This window comes from Bombina bombina, chromosome 10 (genome assembly GCF_027579735.1).
Source record: "Bombina bombina isolate aBomBom1 chromosome 10, aBomBom1.pri, whole genome shotgun sequence".
Classification (NCBI taxonomy): Eukaryota; Metazoa; Chordata; class Amphibia; order Anura; family Bombinatoridae; genus Bombina; species Bombina bombina.
The window spans coordinates 149,725,357-149,743,515 of record NC_069508.1 but is presented as its reverse complement, the minus strand read 5'-3'; the positions used below and the strand labels follow the sequence as shown (position 1 = coordinate 149,743,515).

Genomic DNA, 18,159 nt, shown 5'->3' with positions numbered 1-18,159 from the left:
AATTTTAGCCTTCCATGTGGTTTGTGCAATGATTTTATACCCGGTCAAGTCAGGTGCAATAAAAAAGGTGTAAGTATAGTGTCAGGTCACAGAAAAAAGCCTTTTGCACTTTTTATTTTAGTAATTTATTTACTCAGTCTGGGTAAATATTTTTACACCAGCATTTTGATTTGGGCATAAGAAGCATTTTTTAACAGGGGTGCCAATATGTACCAGAATTGTCTCACATCGTTGATTTAAAATTGAGAGTTGATACTAACTTTACCATTCGAAATTACATCTTTGGGCTGGAAAGAAAAAAAATTGCTTAATCTTCTCAAAAAATAATGAAATATTTGTTATTGTGATTATTACTCCACAGAACCAGAGAGAGGTCCCAATGCAAAAGTCAAAGTGAATCTTGGAGACAAGATACTTATTGAGTGGGAAGAGATTCCGTACTGTAAACAAAAAGGACTTATCACCAATTACACAATTTATCTGAAGAAAGGACTGCGTGACTTTTCAGACAAATACTGTAAGTAGTATTCTTATATACAGCTTAAAAAAATGACAACTATAACAAAGATTTTAGCCCTTATCTTGTGATAGACATACAGGTCTGGACCTGATCAAACATCAGTTATTTCTAAATTTCAATAAGTAATTAGTTATCAATAACAGAGTAATGTTGTGTTGTTAGAACTAGTAATTATAATACTATATGCAAAACTAAATTATGTCTACTTAGTAAATTATTTTGTTATGGTTTTACACAGCATCCAAGGATGCTAACGAATCAGATTGCTTGTTAAGAGTCTATCTATCTATCTATCTATCTATCTGTCTCTGCATTTTTGTCTGTCTCTCTGTCTTTCCATCCTTCTGCCTATGGGGCCTATCTATTAAGCTCCAATGGAGCTTGATGCCCCGTGTTCACAAGTTAACCTCAAGCTGGTTGCAAGCTGCTTATTACACTTCTAATACCACGTAGGCTATCAGTTTTAAAAATATTGACATGACCTACACCATCCAGCCTAACAAGAATATAGCGACTCCCTACCCGCACTACAGACCAATACATAGACCACAGACCAATACAATGGGGTCCATTTATCAAGCTCCGAATGGAGCTTGTGGGCCCGTGTTTCTGGCGAGTCTTCAGACTCGCCAGAAACAGCAGTTATGAAACAGCAGTCTAAAGACCGCTGCTCCATAACCCTGTCCACCTGCTCTGATGAGGCGGACCGGAATAGCCGGAATTCAACCCGATCGAGTACGATCGGGTTGATTGACACCCCCCTGCTGGCGGCCCATTGGCCGCTAGTCTGCAGGGGGCAGCTTTGCACCAGCAGCTCTTGTGAGCTGCTGGTGCAATGCTGAATACGGAGAGCGTATTGCTCTCCGCATTCAGCGAGGTCTTGCAGACCTGATCCGCACTGTAGGATCAAGTCCGCAAGACCTTTGTTAAATTGGCCTCATTCTATCTATCTATTATCATTTATCTATTGTAGTGTATATCTATGTCTACCGCTTTGTCTGATACCTAGTGGGAACAATTAATTAAAAAACATGAATTTGCCTTAGAAAGTTTGGTTAAAGAACATGCACGCCTATCCCATTTCCTTACATTAAACTCCCTCCTTGACCCACTACAATCTGGATTTCGTCCCCATCACTCTACAGAGACAGCAATTGTTAAGGTTACCAACGACCTACTTACAGCAAAATCAAAAGGCCACTTCTCTCTGCTTATCCTCCTTGATCTGTCCGCAGCCTTTGATACTGTTGACCACCCTCTTTTGTTCCAAACCCTCCAATCCTTCGGCATCTGTGACACAGCCCTCTTGTGGCTCTCTTCCTACCTGTCAAACCGTACCTTTAGTGTAGCCTTCTCTAGGGCCTCCTCTGCCCCATCACCACTTTCTGTCGGAGTACCACAAGGCTCTGTCCTCGGTCCCCTTCTCTTCTCAATCTACACGTCATCGCTAGGTTCCCTAATAAAGTCCCACGGTTTCCAATATCATTTGTATGCCGACAACAACCAAATCTACTTCTCTGCACCAGACCTATCTCCTTCCTTGCTAACCCGTGTCCCTAACTGTCTTTCTCACATCTCTAACTGGATGTCCTCTCACTACCTCAAGCTAAATCTCTCCAAAACTGAGCTCCTTATTTTCCCCCCTTCTTCCAAAATCTTCACCCAATCTCTCTATAACTGTCGACAACCCCATCATTAAGCCTACCCCACATGCCCGATGTCTCGGGTCATACTTGACTCAGATCTTTCTTTCACTCCTCACATTCAGTCCTTGGCCACCTTAAAAACATTGCTAAAATTAGACATTTCCTTATACAAGAAACAACTAAGATTTTAATTCACTCTCTCATCCTTTCCCACCTCGATTACTGTAACTCTGTCCTCTCTGGTCTCCCCACCTGCCACCTAGCTCCTTTACAATCCATAATGAATGCCTCTGCCAGGCTCATCTTCCTTACACGTCGCTCTTCATCTGCTGCTCCTCTCTACCAATCCCTTCACTGGCTTCCTCTTGCCTCTAGGATTAAACACAAAATTCTCACTCTGACATACAAAGCTCTCAACTGCACTGCTCCCCCCTATATCACAGACCTTGTCTCCAGATACTCTCCCTCCCGTCCCCTTCGCTCTACTCATGACCTCCTACTCTCCTCCTCTCTTGTCACCTCATCACACTCCCGTTTACAGGACTTCTCCAGACTGGCTCCCATCTTGTCGAACTCTGCCTCACTCCACAAGATTCTCCCCTAGTTTTGAAAGCTTCAAGCGCTCCTTAAAAGCTCTACTGTTCAGGGATGCATACAACCTACACTAACCTTTCTTTATACCAGTTCCTCTCCTCCATTGCTATCCCCTGAACCCCTTTAGCATGTAAGCCTAAGAGTCCAGCTGTTTGTAGATCACCTTCTTTAGAGCTGACTACAACAGTGCAACTCTTGGCAGGGCCCTCTACCCATTTGATCCCTATAATTGTTTTGTTGTACTCCGCATTTGTTTATAGTGCTGCGGAATCGGTTTGCGCTCTACAAATAACCGATAATAATAATCATACAATCTGTCAAGCAATTCACTTTGTATTCTTTGTTGAAAATCATATTTAGGAAGGCTCAGGAGTATTTACTGGAAGGTTTGTTAACGTTGATAAGGTTGAAAATGTACTGGTATTTCAGTGACTGAAATGATTTTTTTTAGCCCATGGGACAATTACATAAGTTTAAAAATAATATTATTTATTTTTAAGATCCTTCAATGTGTTAAATAAAAGGGTCCTATCATATATTTTGGACAGACCTATTTAATATGCTCTGGTATTTGAAAATAGTGGTATCTTTTTTCTATTGTATGTCTACCCTCTTTGTAGTACATCCTGGGTGTTCTAAGGTGCTACATCTTGCATACAAACATCTGTTTTCTTCATTAAATGGACATAATACTCATATGCTTAAAGGGACATTATACACTCATTTTTTCTTTGCATAAATGTTTTGTAGATAATCTATTTATATAGCCCATAAAGTTTTTTTTTTTAATTAATGTATAGTTTTGCTTATTTTTAAATAACATTGCTCTGATTTTCAGACTCCTAACCAAGCCCCAAAGTTTTATGTGAATACGCTCGACTACCTACTCCAGCTTGCTCCTGTTTGTGTAAAGGGTCTTTTCATATGCAAAAGAAGGGGGGAGGGGGGGGGGGAGTGTCTTATTTCCCACTTGCAGTGGGCTTTCCAGCTACCTTTTCAACAGAGCCAAACTGACAGCTTCTAAGTAAGTTTTTTAAACAGTTTTATACTGGATTTTTATATCAGTATCTGTGCATCTTATTCTTTATAGTAGTGTCTATTACATGCAGTTATATGAAAATGAGTGTATACTGTCCCTTTAATCACTTGAAAGTGATGCAGCATAACTAAAAGGGCTGACAGGAAAATATCACCTGAACATCTCTATTTAAAAAAGGAAGATATTTTTACCTCACAATTTTCTCAGCTCACCAGAGTAAGTGTTCTGTAAAAAGTTTTCTTTTAGTTACTGCAGAGCTGCAGGTAAAAAAAAAAAGGAAGAAAGGAACAGCAGCCAATAAGCATCAGCAGTGTTGAGGTCATTAACTGTTTTTCTGTGATCTCATGAGATTTCATAGTAAACTTCCTTAAACTAAACAGGGGAAAAACATGAGAGTGCATGAGGCATGCTCCCTTGCAAGTCCCGGGACAGACATACTGATTTGCTGCTTAAAGTCCTTTACAATGGGGTGTGAATACTTAGGACATTTTGAGTTAAAATTTCTTTCTTTTTTACATAGAGATGTTCTGGTGGTATTTTCTAGTCAGTTTTTAACAGCTATGCTGCATCACTTTCAAGTGTTTCAACATTTGGGTATCATGTCCCTTTAAGGTGCATATAATAGCGCATATATTTATGTATTTAAAACATATTTAATGTAATTACTCATTACCGTAAGTGGGTAACAGGAAATCACCAAATAATCTTCTGATCAGCACTTTAAAATGTTCTAGTACACCACAATCTACCTATTATAATTATTAACTTATTAGTTCATTAAAGGGACTGTAAATATTATATACAAATTATTTTAAAAAACTCACATTAAACTTGATCGCAGTCTATTGTATATCAATAATTATTGGCATGTTAATGTCTACAGATGAGCCAATTTTCAATGTCAAAGCAGTTGTCAGTCATTTTTATTGTTTATATTAATAATACCCTCATTAACAAGTACCTTAAAACATTTTTTAATGTAACATTAGTTTTGTGCATGATTTTGTGTTATTTTCAGGAAGGTAACAATTTTGAGCATTTGTGATTGTGCTCACAGATAAAACACAATTGGCCCTATATATTATGGAGCGAGCAAACATGATCCGATATTGCGGATCATGTCCACTGCACATCGATAAATGCCGACAGCATACGCTGTGAACTGCTGGTGCAATGCCGCCCCCTGCAGATTTGCGGCCAATCGGCTGCTAGCTGGGGGTGTCAATCAACCCGATCGTATTCGATCGGGTTGATTTCTGTCCGCTGCCTCAGAGCAGGCGGACAGGTTATGGAGCAGCGGTCTTTAGACCGCTGCTTCATAACTTCTGTTTCCGGCGAAACAGAAGCTTGATAAATATGCCCCAATGTATCACTGGTACTCTAGATCATTAAAGTGATGGTAAACTTTAATTTTTAAAATCAGATCTGGAATTTTAGATGGTTTGATTCATCAGTTGTAACTAAGATGTGCTATAATTAAATTTTTAATATAGATATGAAATTGAAATACCCCACGCTCCACCGCCCACTCTTAAAAGTCAATTTTTCTGTGAGCTAAAGGTTTGAATTGTTGTCCAGTCAGCGCTCTAGCTACAACAAAAGTGCCATATGGAAAGAGCGCTGATTGGCAAACAATTTAAACTGTTAGCTCCCAGAAAATTTGACTTTTGAAGGGGGTGGCACTGCGGGGTATTTGAATTTTATATCTTTATTAAAAAGTAAGTTATAGCGCAACTTCATTACAACTGATGAATGAAACTCCATCTAAAATATCACTAACATTGCGCATATGATTTTATAAAGGGGAGAGTTTACCATCACTTTAGGTTTGTTCATGTTCTTTCTTTCCCTTTGGCTGTGAAGAAGCTGCATGCATTCAATACAGAGTCATCGGGAAAGCAGAAGCAGGCACTGTGATTCATTGATGGGCAGGCGTTATGGCTACTGGGCAGGCGTTATGACTTCTGGGCAGGCGTTATGGCTTCTGGGCAGGCGTTATGACTTCTGGGCAGGCATTATGACTTCTGGGCTGGCTTTATGACTTCTGGGCAGGCGTTATGGCTTCTGGGCAGGCGTTATGACTTCTGGGCAGGCATTATGACTTCTGGGCTGGCTTTATGACTTCTGGGCTGGCTTTATGACTTCTGGGCAGGCGTTATGGCTTCTGGGCAGGCATTATGACTTCTGGGCTGGCTTTATGACTTCTGGGCTGGCTTTATGACTTCTGGGCAGGCGTTATGGCTTCTGGGCAGGCGTTATGGCTTCTAGGCAGGCATTATGACTTCTGGGCAGGCATTATGGCTTCTGGGCAGGCGTTATGACTTCTGGGCAGGCGTTATGACTTCTGGGCAGGCTTTATGACTTCTGGGCTGGCGTTATGACTTCTGGGCAGGCGTTATGACTTCTGGGCAGGCGTTATGACTTCTGGGCAGGCGTTATGACTTCTGGGCTGGCATTATGACTTCTGGACAGGCGTTATGGCTTCTGGGCAGGCGTTATGGCTTCTGGGCAGGCGTTATGGCTTCTAGGCAGGCATTATGGCTTCTGGGCAGGTATTATGACTTCTGGGCAGGCATTATGGCTTCTGGGCAGGCGTTATGACTTCTGATAACAGCAGGTGATGGCCAGTCTGAGGATTTGAAACTTTAAAGGAACAGTCAAGTCCAAAAAAACTTTCCTGATTCAGATAGGGAATGCAATTTTAAACAACTTTCCAATTTACTTTTATCACCAATTTTGCTTTGTTCTCTTGGAATTCTTAGTTGAAAGCTAAACCTAGGAGGTTCATATGCTAATTTCTTAGACCTTGAAGGCCACCTCTGCATTTGACAGTTTTTCACCACTAGAGGGCATTAGTTCATGTGTTACATATAGATAACATTGAGCTCATGCACATGAATTTACTGAGGAGTCAGTACTGATTGGCTAAAATACAAGTCTGTCAAAAGTACTCAGTCTGCAGAGGCTTAGATACAAGGTAATAACAGAGGTAAAACGTGTATAATTATAACTGTGTTGGTTATGCAAAACTGGGGAATGGGTAATTAAGGGATTATCTATCTTTTAAAACAACAACAATTCTGGTGTTGACTGTCCCTTTAAGTAAAAAAACTGTGCTTTAATAGATTGACATCAGTAATAAGTTTTCATTTACTTGTATGGCACACAATGCTGTTCTGGGCTGAGTGTAATGTGGGTTGTTTTTCCTATGTTTACTGTCTCTTTAATTCCTGACAAAGGTACTTTGGGTCCAAATATTTCCATCTCTACTACTCCTTGAATAACACAATTAGATGTATTTCGCCCCTCATTTACTTGCAAACTGGACTGCTGGTATTTCTTAAAATTATACTTCCTAGTGGGGCTTGAATTCAGCTGTGTATGGAAAATGGTTAAGTTGTTGAGTGTTTTTTCTTGACCAAACGTTTTCATTGATGCCCTTGTCATCATCTGAAAGTTAAATTTAGCAAAGAAAACCAAGTAAAACAAAAAAAAGCAGAGAGCGTATGTCCATTGGGCCTATAGAGAGCTTATGTCCATTGGGCCTATAGAGAGCTTTAGACCATTGGGCCTATAGAGAGCTTTAGACCATTGGGCCTATAGAGAGCTTTAGACCATTGGGCCTATAGAGAGCTTTAGACCATTGGGCCTATAGAGAGCTTTAGACCATTGGGCCTATAGAGAGCTTTAGACCATTGGGCCTATAGAGAGCTTTAGACCATTGGGCCTATAGAGAGCTTTAGACCATTGGGCATATAGAGAGCTTTAGACCATTGGGCCTATAGAGAGATTATGTCCATTGGGCCTATAGAGAGCTTTAGACCATTGGGCATATAGAGAGCTTTAGACCATTGGGCCTATAGAGAGATTATGTCCATTGGGCCTATAGAGAGCTTTAGACCATTGGGCCTATAGAGAGCTTTAGACCATTGGGCCTATCGAGAGATTATGTCCATTGGGCCTATAGAGAGCTTTAGACCATTGGGCCTATAGAGAGCTTTAGACCATTGGGCCTATAGAGAGCTTTAGACCATTGGGCCTATAGAGAGCTTTAGACCATTGGGCCTATAGAGAGCTTTAGACCATTGGGCCTATAGAGAGATTATGTCCATTGGGCCTATAGAGAGCTTTAGACCATTGGGCCTATAGAGAGCTTTAGACCATTGGGCCTATAGAGAGCTTTAGACCATTGGGCATATAGAGAGCTTTAGACCATTGGGCCTATAGAGAGCTTTAGACCATTGGGCCTATAGAGAGATTATGTCCATTGGGCCTATAGAGAGCTTTAGACCATTGGGCCTATAGAGAGCTTTAGACCATTGGGCCTATCGAGAGATTATGTCCATTGGGCCTATAGAGAGCTTTAGACCATTGGGCCTATAGAGAGATTATGTCCATTGGGCCTATAGAGAGCTTTAGACCATTGGGCCTATAGAGAGCTTTAGACCATTGGGCCTATAGAGAGATTATGTCCATTGGGCCTATAGAGAGCTTTAGACCATTGGGCCTATAGAGAGCTTTAGACCATTGGGCCTATAGAGAGCTTATGTCCATATGCCATATTCACCTGCTTACAGATAATGCACCTTCTCAATGTACTGCAGATGGGATATAGCTTTCTAAGCAGTCAGTGCCAGGCACAGTCTCTGAATGTGGGTATATGGGGCATATGAAACCCAAATGTTTTCTTTCATGAATCAGATAGAACATGCTTTTTTAAAGAACCTTTCAATTTATTTCTATTAAATTGATTTGCTTTGTTCTCCTGGTATCCCTTATTGAAAAGAATACCTAGATAGGTTCAGGAGCCGCATTGCACTACTTGGAGCTATCTGGTGATTGGTGACTGCACATATATTCCTCTTGCCATTGGCTCATCCAATGTGTTCAGCTAGCTCCCAGTAGTGTACAACAAAGGTTACCAGTCAGAAGTTAATTGGAAAGTTGATTAAAATTGAATCAGAAAAAAAAAAGTTTTATGTCCCTTTAAAGGAATAGTGTAGTCAAAATTAAACTTTCATGATTGAGATAGAGCAGCAATTTTAAACAGCTTTTTAATTTACTCCTATTATTTTTAGTTACGGTCTCTTGCTATCTTTATTTGAAAAAGCAAGAATGTAAGCTTATGAGCTGGCCCATTTTTGGTCCAGCACCTGGGTAGCACTTTCTGATTGGTGTCTTAATGTAGCCACCAATCAGCAATGTTACCCAGGTGCTGAACAGAAAATGGGCCAGCTCCTAAGCTTACATTCAAATAAAGATAGCAAGAGAACAAAGAAAAATTGATAATAGGAGTAAATTAGAAAGTTGCTTAAAATTGCTGCTCTATGTTAATCATGAACATTTAATTTAGACTTCACTATTCCTCTAAGCTTTGTATAACCTAAGCACAGCAAAGCTGGCACTAAATCAGTGATAGATTGCTAAAAGCATTTTTCTGTTACATGTGTATTGCTTCCAATAAAATGTAAAATGCACTGATTATTCTGAGCAGAAGGTCCCTTTGATAAACATCTTCATATGCATACCATAGTATCCTTTATGCACACCATAGTACCCTTCATGCACACCATAGTATCCTTCATGCACACCATAGTATCCTTCATGCACACCATAGTACCCTTCATGCACACCATAGTATCCATCATGCACACCATAGTATCCATCATGCACACCATAGTATCCTTCATGCACACCATAGTATCCATCATGCACACCATAGTATCCTTCATGCACACCATAGTATCCATCATGCACACCATAGTATCCATCATGCACACCATAGTATCCTTCATGCACACCATAGTATCCTTCATGCACACCATAGTATCCTTCATGCATACCATTGTATCCTTCATGCACACCATAGTATCCTTCATGCACACCATTGTATCCTTCATGCACACCATAGTATCCTTCATGCATACCATAGTATCCTTCATGCACACCATAGTATCCTTCGTGCACACCACAGTATCTTTCGTGCACACCACAGTATCCTTCGTGCACACCACAGTATCCTTCGTGCACACCACAGTATCCTTCGTGCACACCACAGTATCCTTTGTGCACACCATAATATCCTTCATGCACACCATAATATCCTTCATGCACACCATAGTATCCTTCATGCACACTATAGTATCCTTCACGCACACCCCCTTCATGCACACTATAGTAGCATTCAAGCACACCATAATATCCTTCATGCATACCATAGTATCCTTCATGCATACCATAGTATCCTTCATGCACACCATAGTATCCTTCATGCACATCATAGTATCCTTCATGAATACCATAGTATCCTTCATGAATACCATAGTATCCTTCATGCATACCATAGTATCCTTCATGCATACCATAGTATCCTTCATGCACACCATAGTATCCTTCATGCACACTATAGTATCCTTCACGCACACCATAGTATCCTTCACGCACACCATAATATCCTTCACGCAAACCATAGTATCCTTCATGCACACCATAGTATCCTTCATGCACACTATAGTATCCTTCACGCACACCCCCTTCATGCCCACTATAGTATCATTCAAGCACACCATAATATCCTTCATCCATACCATAGTATCCTACATGCACACCATAGTATCATTCAAGCACATCATAGTATCCTTCATGCACACCATAGTATGCTTCATGCACACCATAGTATGCTTCATGCACACCATAGTATCCTTCATGCATACCATAGTATCCTTCACGCACACCATAGTATCCTTCATGCACACCATAGTATCCTTCATGCATACCATAGTATCCTTCACGCACACCATAGTATCCTTCATGCACATCATAGTATCCTTCATGCACACCATAGTATCCTTCATGCACATCACAGTATCCTTCATGCATACCACAGTATCCTTCATGCATACCACAGTATCCTTTATGCATACCACAGTATCCTTCATGCATACCACAGTACCCTTCATGCATACCATAGTATCCTTCATGCACACCATAGTATCCTTCATGCACACCATAGTACCCTTCATGCACACCATAGTATCCTTCATGCACACCATAGTATCCTTCATGCACACCATAATATCCTTCATGCACACCATAGTATCCTTCATGCACACCATAGTATTATTATTATTATTATTATTATTATCGGTTATTTGTAGAGTGCCAACAGATTCCGCAGCGCTATAAACAAAGGGGGAGTACAACAAAACAAATATAGGGATCAAATGGGTAGAGGGCCCTGCCAAGAGTTGCACTGTTGTAGTCAGCTCTTAAGAAGGTGATCTACAAACAGCTGGACTCTTAGGCTTACATGCTAAGGGGGTTCAGGGGATAGTGATGGAGGAGTGGAACTGGTATAAAGTAAGGTTAGCATAGGTTGTTAGAATCTCTGAACAGTAAAGTCTTTAAGGAGCGCTTGAAGCTTTCAAAACTAGGGGAGAGTCTTGTGGAGTGAGGCAGAGAGTTCCACAAGATGGGAGCCAGTCTGGAGAAGTCCTGTAAATGGGAGTTCGATGAGGTAACCAGAGAGGAGGAGAGTAGGAGGTCATGAGCAGAGTGAAGGGGACGGGAGGGAGAGTATCTGGAGACAAGGTCTGAGATATAGGGGGGAGCAGTGCAGTTGAGGGCTTTGTATGTCAGAGTGAGAATTTTGTGTTTGATCCTAGAGGCAAGAGGAAGCAAGTGAAGGGATTGGCAGAGAAGTGCAGCAGATGAAGAGTGACGTGTAAGGAAGATGAGTCTGGCAGAGGCATTTATTATGGATTGTAAAGGAGCTAGTCGGCAGGTGGGGAAACCAGAGAGAACAGAATTGCAGTAATCGAGGCGGAAAAGAATGAGAGAGTGGATTAAAATCTTAGTTGTGTCTTGTGTAAGGAAGTGTTGAATTTTATAGATATTTTTAAGGTGGAAGTGGCAGGCTTTAGCCAAGGGCTGATTGTGAGGAGTGAAAGATAGATCTGAGTCAAATGTGACCCCGAGACATGCTGGGTAGGGGTAATGATGGAGTTGTCAACAGTTATAGAGAGATTGGGGGTGGAGATTTTGGAAGAAGGGGGAAAATGAGGAGCTCAGTTTTGGAGAGATTTAGCTTGAGGTAGGGAGAGGACATCCAGGAAGAGATGTGAGAAAGACAGTTAGTGACACGGGTTAGCAAGGAAGGAGATAGGTCTGGTGCAGAGAAGTAGATTTGGGTGTCGTCAGCATACAAATTATATTGGAAACCGTGGGACTTTATTAGGGAACACAGTAATGATGTGTAGATTGGGAAGAGAAGGGGACCGAGGACAGAGCCTTGCGGTACTCCGACAGAAAGTGGTGGCGGGGCAGAGGAGGCCCCAGAGAAGGCTGCACTAAAGGTACGGTTTGACAGGTAGGAAGAGAGCCACGAAAGGGCTGTGTCACAGATGCTGAAGGATTGGAGGGCTTGGAGCAAGAGAGGGTGGTCAACAGTGTCAAAGGCTGTGGACAGATCAAGGAGGATAAGCAGAGAGAAGTGGCCTTTTGATTTTGCTGTAAGTAGGTCATTGGTAACCTTAACAATAGCTGTCTCTGTGGAGTGATGGGGACGAAATCCAGATTGCAATGGGTCAAGAAGGGAGTTTAACGTAAGGAAATGGGATAGGCGTGCATATACTAGTTTTTTGAAAAGCTTTGAGGCAAGAGGGAGGAGGGAAATAGGGAGGTAGTTGGATGGGGAGGTAGGATCAAGGGAAGGTTTTTTGAGGATAGGTGTGACCAGTGCATGTTTCAGCGATGAGGGAAATATACCAGTGCTGAGGGAGAGGTTGAAAATGTGTGTAAGTATAGGGGTAAGGGTAGCAGAGAGGGAGGGGAGTAGCTGTGAGGGGATAAGGTCAAGGGGACTGGTAGTGAGGTGAAAGCACAGTATAAGTGTTGAAACTTCTTCCTCAGTAACAGGGGAGAATGAGCTAAGTTTAAGGTTATGTGGGTTGTGGTTGAGTGAGAGCATTTGAGGGGGTGAGAGAATGGAATTATGTTGAGAGCTGATTTCATTTATGATGGAGTCAATTTTGTTATTGAAGTGGCTGGCAAAGTCCTGAGCTGACAGAGAAGTTGTATTAGGAGGTGGGGGAGGGCGGAGGAAAGTATTGAAAGTGGAGAACAGACGTTTTGGGTTTGAAGAAAGATTAGAGATAAGAGTAGAGAAGTAGTGTTGCTTATGGAGATTAAGGGCAGAATAGTAGGAGTTCAAGATGAATTTGTAATGAAGAAAATCAGCTGAACTCCGAGATTTTCTCCAGTGCCGCTCAGCAGTATGGGAACATCTGTGTAGGTACCGTGTCAGAGGAGTATGCCTTGGCTGAGGATGAGTGTGTGATTTCCGAGCTATGGTAAGAGGGGCGAGATTGTCAAGGATGGATATAAGGGTGGAATTATAGTGGCAGATAGATTGTTCAGGGCAGGAAAAGGAGAAGGATGAGAGGAGAGGTTTGAGGGAATTAGCAAGCTGTTGCTGATCTAATGACATAATGTTTCTGTGAAGTTTGGTGTGAGGAGAAGAAGGAGGGAGAGTTGTAGGGAGGGATGATATGTTGCAAGTAAGGAGATGGTGGTCAGAAAGAGGAAAGGGGGAGTTTGTGAAGTTTGAGAGAGTGCATTGATAGCTAAAGATCAGGTCAAGAGAGTGACCGTCTTTGTGAGTGGGAGAATCAGTCCATTGTGACAGACCGAAAGAGGAAGTGAGTTGCAGAAGTTGTTTTGGAGATGAGGCAGTGGGATTGTCAAGAGGGATGTTGAAGGCGCTAAGAATGAGGGCAGGTGTGTCTGAGGAAAGGAAATAAGGTAGCCAGGCAGCCAAGTGATCTAGAAATTGAGATGAGGAGCCAGGGGGTCAGTATATGACTGCAACACATATAGAAAGAGGAGAGAATAAGCGAATCATGTGGGTTTCGAATGAGGGAAATGTGTGTGAAGAGATGGGATGTATTTGTTGAAAGGTGCAATGAGAGGAAAGTAAAATACCTACACCACCTCCTTGTCTATTACCAGACCTAAAAGTGTGGCTGAAGTGGAGACCCCCATGTGACAGAGCAGCAGTGGATGCTGTGTCTAGGGTAGAGAGCCAGGTTTCTGTTAGGGTCAGAAGGTTGAGGGAGCGGGAGATGAAGAGGTCATGTATAGAAGTGTAATGATTTAGCTTAGGTTGCAAAGGATCACAACTGCAGAGAGTCTGTATAAAGTGGATGTATCACTTTGGCAATTGGAGTATTTATGTAGCATAAACCAAGCTGCGTTCAGTGAATTTATTATAAAGGAAACAATTCGTTGCAGAGATAAGGTTTGTCACGCAACAGAAAACAAAGTCAGAATTGTTGTTAAACTTCACAACAAGAAGAATAGGATAAACTGAAATGGCAGTCTCTTAGGTATAAATCAAATATAAGCACAGTAGCAATTGTCATTAACCAGAATTGTTATTATGATGCAGGCAGAGTGAAGTCTTAGTGCATTAGCGGTGTAGCGTAGTAAGCAAGCAAATGTTATCAACACATGTGAAAAGCAAACAGTCCAGCTACTTGTAATATCAAATGTTCTTACCCCCTTAGTCAGGATACAACAGGTTGCGCACACAGTACCTTTCAGAGGTTCCGGATAGTGGAGCTGTATACTGTGAGCAGGAGAACTCAGCACTGTATGCGAGAGGATGCGGGAGGCAGTCCGGTTACGCTGCAGTGAAACAAACTGTCAGCAATTCCAAGCAGCTCTGAGTGAACGGTGAGAGAGTGACTGAGCGTCTGAAGCAGGTTGTCAGATTCACTTAAAGCGTGCACGACAATAAGGCTGCAGGAGGAAGGTTTGTTTAAATTGAAGAACGGATATGACCGTTATTTGTTTTAAGCTTGAAAAGAAATTATCCTTATGAGTTCAGCAATTCCGGAAAAGGCAAAACTTAGAAAGCTTCTCAGAGGTAATTTCAAGAGGTGATTCAAATAGCAGCTACAGACTTTAGCTAGGTTAGTTTAATAATCAAGCACCTGTTTGTGGTCACATGATGCTTTAAATACAGGTAAAGTTAGAGTCAGGTGACTGGAGGAAGGAGGTAAGAAGTGGAATGGAATCCTTACATATGCCCCCCCTCAAGCAAGCCGATCCTCGGCTTGATGCTTGGGCCGAAGAGGAAATCTACGATGGAAACGTGAGAGAAGTCTGGGTGCATTTATATGCGTGTAAGGTTCCCATGTGTCATCATCAGGTGAGTATCCTTTCCATCGTACCAAATACTGCAAAGTTCCATTATGACGTCTGGAATCTAGGATATCATGGATCTCATAAGTATCTGAATCCAGGGGTATAGGTGCAGTAGGTAAAATGGGTTTTAGTGAAGGATCATTAGAAGCTGGTTTCAGAAGCGAGACATGAAAAGTTGGATGTATGGGTAAGGAACTGGGTAAATCCAGAGTGACTGCATTTGGGTTCACAACCCGAGTGATAGTGAAAGGACCGATGTATAAGCCTGCTAATTTTTTACTAGGTAGTGGTATTTTGATATTCTTTGTCGAGAGCCAAACTCTACTGCCCACGGTGTATGCAGGACAAGGTCTTCTACGTAGGTCGTAATATTTTTTCTGGGAATTGGAGTATGGGAGCTGAGCAAAAAGACTCTTTTAGTAGGTTAAATGCTTCAGTTGCCTTATAGTTCCACACAAAAGGTGTAGATGAGCTGGTGAGCTTAGTGAGTGGTTTAGCAAGATGAGAGAAATTTTTGATAAACTTCCTATAGTAGTTGCTAAACCCCAAGAAACGTTGTAGTTCCTTTCTGTTCTTAGGAAGTGGCCAGTTCTTTACAGCTTCAACTTTATTGGTCTGCATTTGAATGCCATCAGGGCCAATGGAATAACCCATGAAATCTATTTGGTTGGTGTGGAAGACACACTTCTCCAGTTTAGCATAAAGTCTATGTGCTTGTAGTCTGGATAGAATCCAGCTAACATGTTTAACATGGTCCTCGACTGAATTGGAGTAAATAAGGATATCGTCGAGATAGACGACTACACAGATATCCAAAAGATCATGAAAAATGTCATTTATAAACCGTTGGAATGTGGCCGGAGCGTTAGTTAAACCAAACGGCATGACCAGATATTCAAATAGGCCGTATCTTGTTCTGAAGGCTGTTAACCACTCATCCCCTTCTCTGATACGGACTAAATTGTACGCGCCCCTGAGGTCTAGTTTGGTGAAAATTTTAGCATGTTGCAGGTGTTCAATAAGTTCATGGATGAGTGGTAGGGGATACCTGTTTTTTATTGTAATTTTATTAAGTTCCCTAAAATCAATAATTGGACGGAGAGAGTTATCCTTGTTCCTTACAAAGAAAAATCCAGCGGCTGCTGGAGACACGGAGGGGCGTATGAAGCCTTTCTTTAGGTTTTCATCGAGATAGACTTTTAAGTGGTCGAGCTCAGGCTGGCAAAGGGGATAGAGATGTCCAAACGGAGGAGTGGTACCTGGTTTCAAGTCGATAGGACAGTCATACGACCGATGGGGTGGCAGAGTGTCTGCTTCCTTTTTACTAAAAACCTCTGCAAATTTCCTGTACATCACAGGTATCTGAGGATCCTCTGACACATGAAGTAATGAGGAATGATTCAGGCAAGTTTGATGGCAATAGGGTGAATTAAAACTTAATTTCAGAGAACTCCAATTAATGACTGGTTCATGTAGACAAAGCCAATGTAAACCTAACACAATTGGAAAAAGTGGTGTAGTAATTACATCGAATGAAATGTATTCTTGATGTGAATCTACAGTAGTTACAAGTATGGGAATGGTATGCTGTGTAACAGGACCAGAAGAAATTTCAGAGCCATCTACTACTCGAATAGAAACAGGACACAACTTAGTGATAAGGGGTATTTTATTTTCCAACACAATAGATTTGTCAATATAATTCCCTTGGGCACCGGTGTCAATAATGGCCTCTCTCGTCAAGCGATTGTGGTCCCACTGTAAAGAGAGATTTAAAGTACAGTGAATCGGTTTATCATGAACAATTAAAGTAGTCATATGAGTGAAAGACTTACTATTCTTGTTTTTACGTAGAGAGGGACATTCACGAAGGGAATGGGATGGACTTCCGCAGTACATGCAAAGACCTTTGGATTTTCTCCTGAATCTTTCTTCTGAACTAAAGGACCCAGAAAAAACCCGATATCCATAGGTTCAGGAGTGCTTGGAGATGGAGCAGTAGGCATAGGATGTGGGGCTCTTCTGTATGTGGAATCACCTGGTTGGCGTTCAGACTTCCTTTCCCGAAGCCTTCTATCGATATGCATCGATAATTTCATGAGACCGTCCAGGTTATCAGGTAGATTGGTTCGTGCCAATTCGTCTTTAACTGATTCAGTTGGGAATCTATGGCATGTTGTTTAAATTCCGTTATGTAGACTTCAACAGGACGGTTACCTTGTCTGAGTTTTCTCATCTTACTTTCAGCCGTCAGTTGTAGGTTAGAATCAGAATAAAGTTCATCCATGACCGCCAAAAAGGAACTTAAAGAGGATAATATGGGGTCATTAGTTTCAAACAGAGTGTCAGCCCAAATTCGGGGTTCACCCCTTAGATAGCTAATCATAGTGAGTATTTTAATCTTCTCATTGGGATAGGTTAATGGCTTCAAATTGAACATGAGAAGGCAAGCATTCTTGTATTGGCGATAAACATTCCTATCACCATTAAATAAGTCAGGTGCTGCTATCTGAGGTTCCACAAAAGTAGAAGTAGGTTGTGATTTAGGTAAGGTAGTATCTTTAATTATTTTTCTTAAAGTCTCATTCTCAACCTTTAGGTCTCTAAGACCCTGAGTAAGTTCATCCACTCTCTTAGACAGACTATAGACGAACTGTGGGAGCTCTGCTGGATCCATAGGTAGGCTTGATTATTCTGTAATGATTTAGCTTAGGTTGCAAAGGATCACAACTGCAGAGAGTCTGTATAAAGTGGATGTATCACTTTGGCAATTGGAGTATTTATGTAGCATAAACCAAGCTGCGTTCAGTGAATTTATTATAAAGGAAACAATTCGTTGCAGAGATAAGGTTTGTCACGCAACAGAAAACAAAGTCAGAATTGTTGTTAAACTTCACAACAAGAAGAATAGGATAAACTGAAATGGCAGTCTCTTAGGTATAAATCGAATAGGATAAACTGAAATGGCAGTCTCTTAGGTATAAATCAAATATAAGCACAGTAGCAATTGTCATTAACCAGAATTGTTATTATGATGCAGGCAGAGTGAAGTCTTAGTGCATTAGCGGTGTAGCGTAGTAAGCAAGCAAATGTTATCAACACATGTGAAAAGCAAACAGTCCAGCTACTTGTAATATCAAATGTTCTTACCC

General features: G+C 41.4%; 1 protein-coding gene across 1 annotated transcript in view; it reads left to right on the top strand.

The window, feature by feature from the left end:
* LOC128640925 (interleukin-12 receptor subunit beta-2-like) overlaps nt 1-18,159 on the top strand; it is a 186,073-nt gene that overhangs the window by 136,429 nt on the left and 31,485 nt on the right. Inside the window, exon 12 of the mRNA XM_053693385.1 lies at nt 362-517. Within this exon, the coding sequence (XP_053549360.1) occupies nt 362-517 (156 nt within the window). The remainder of the gene's footprint in view (nt 1-361; nt 518-18,159) is intronic.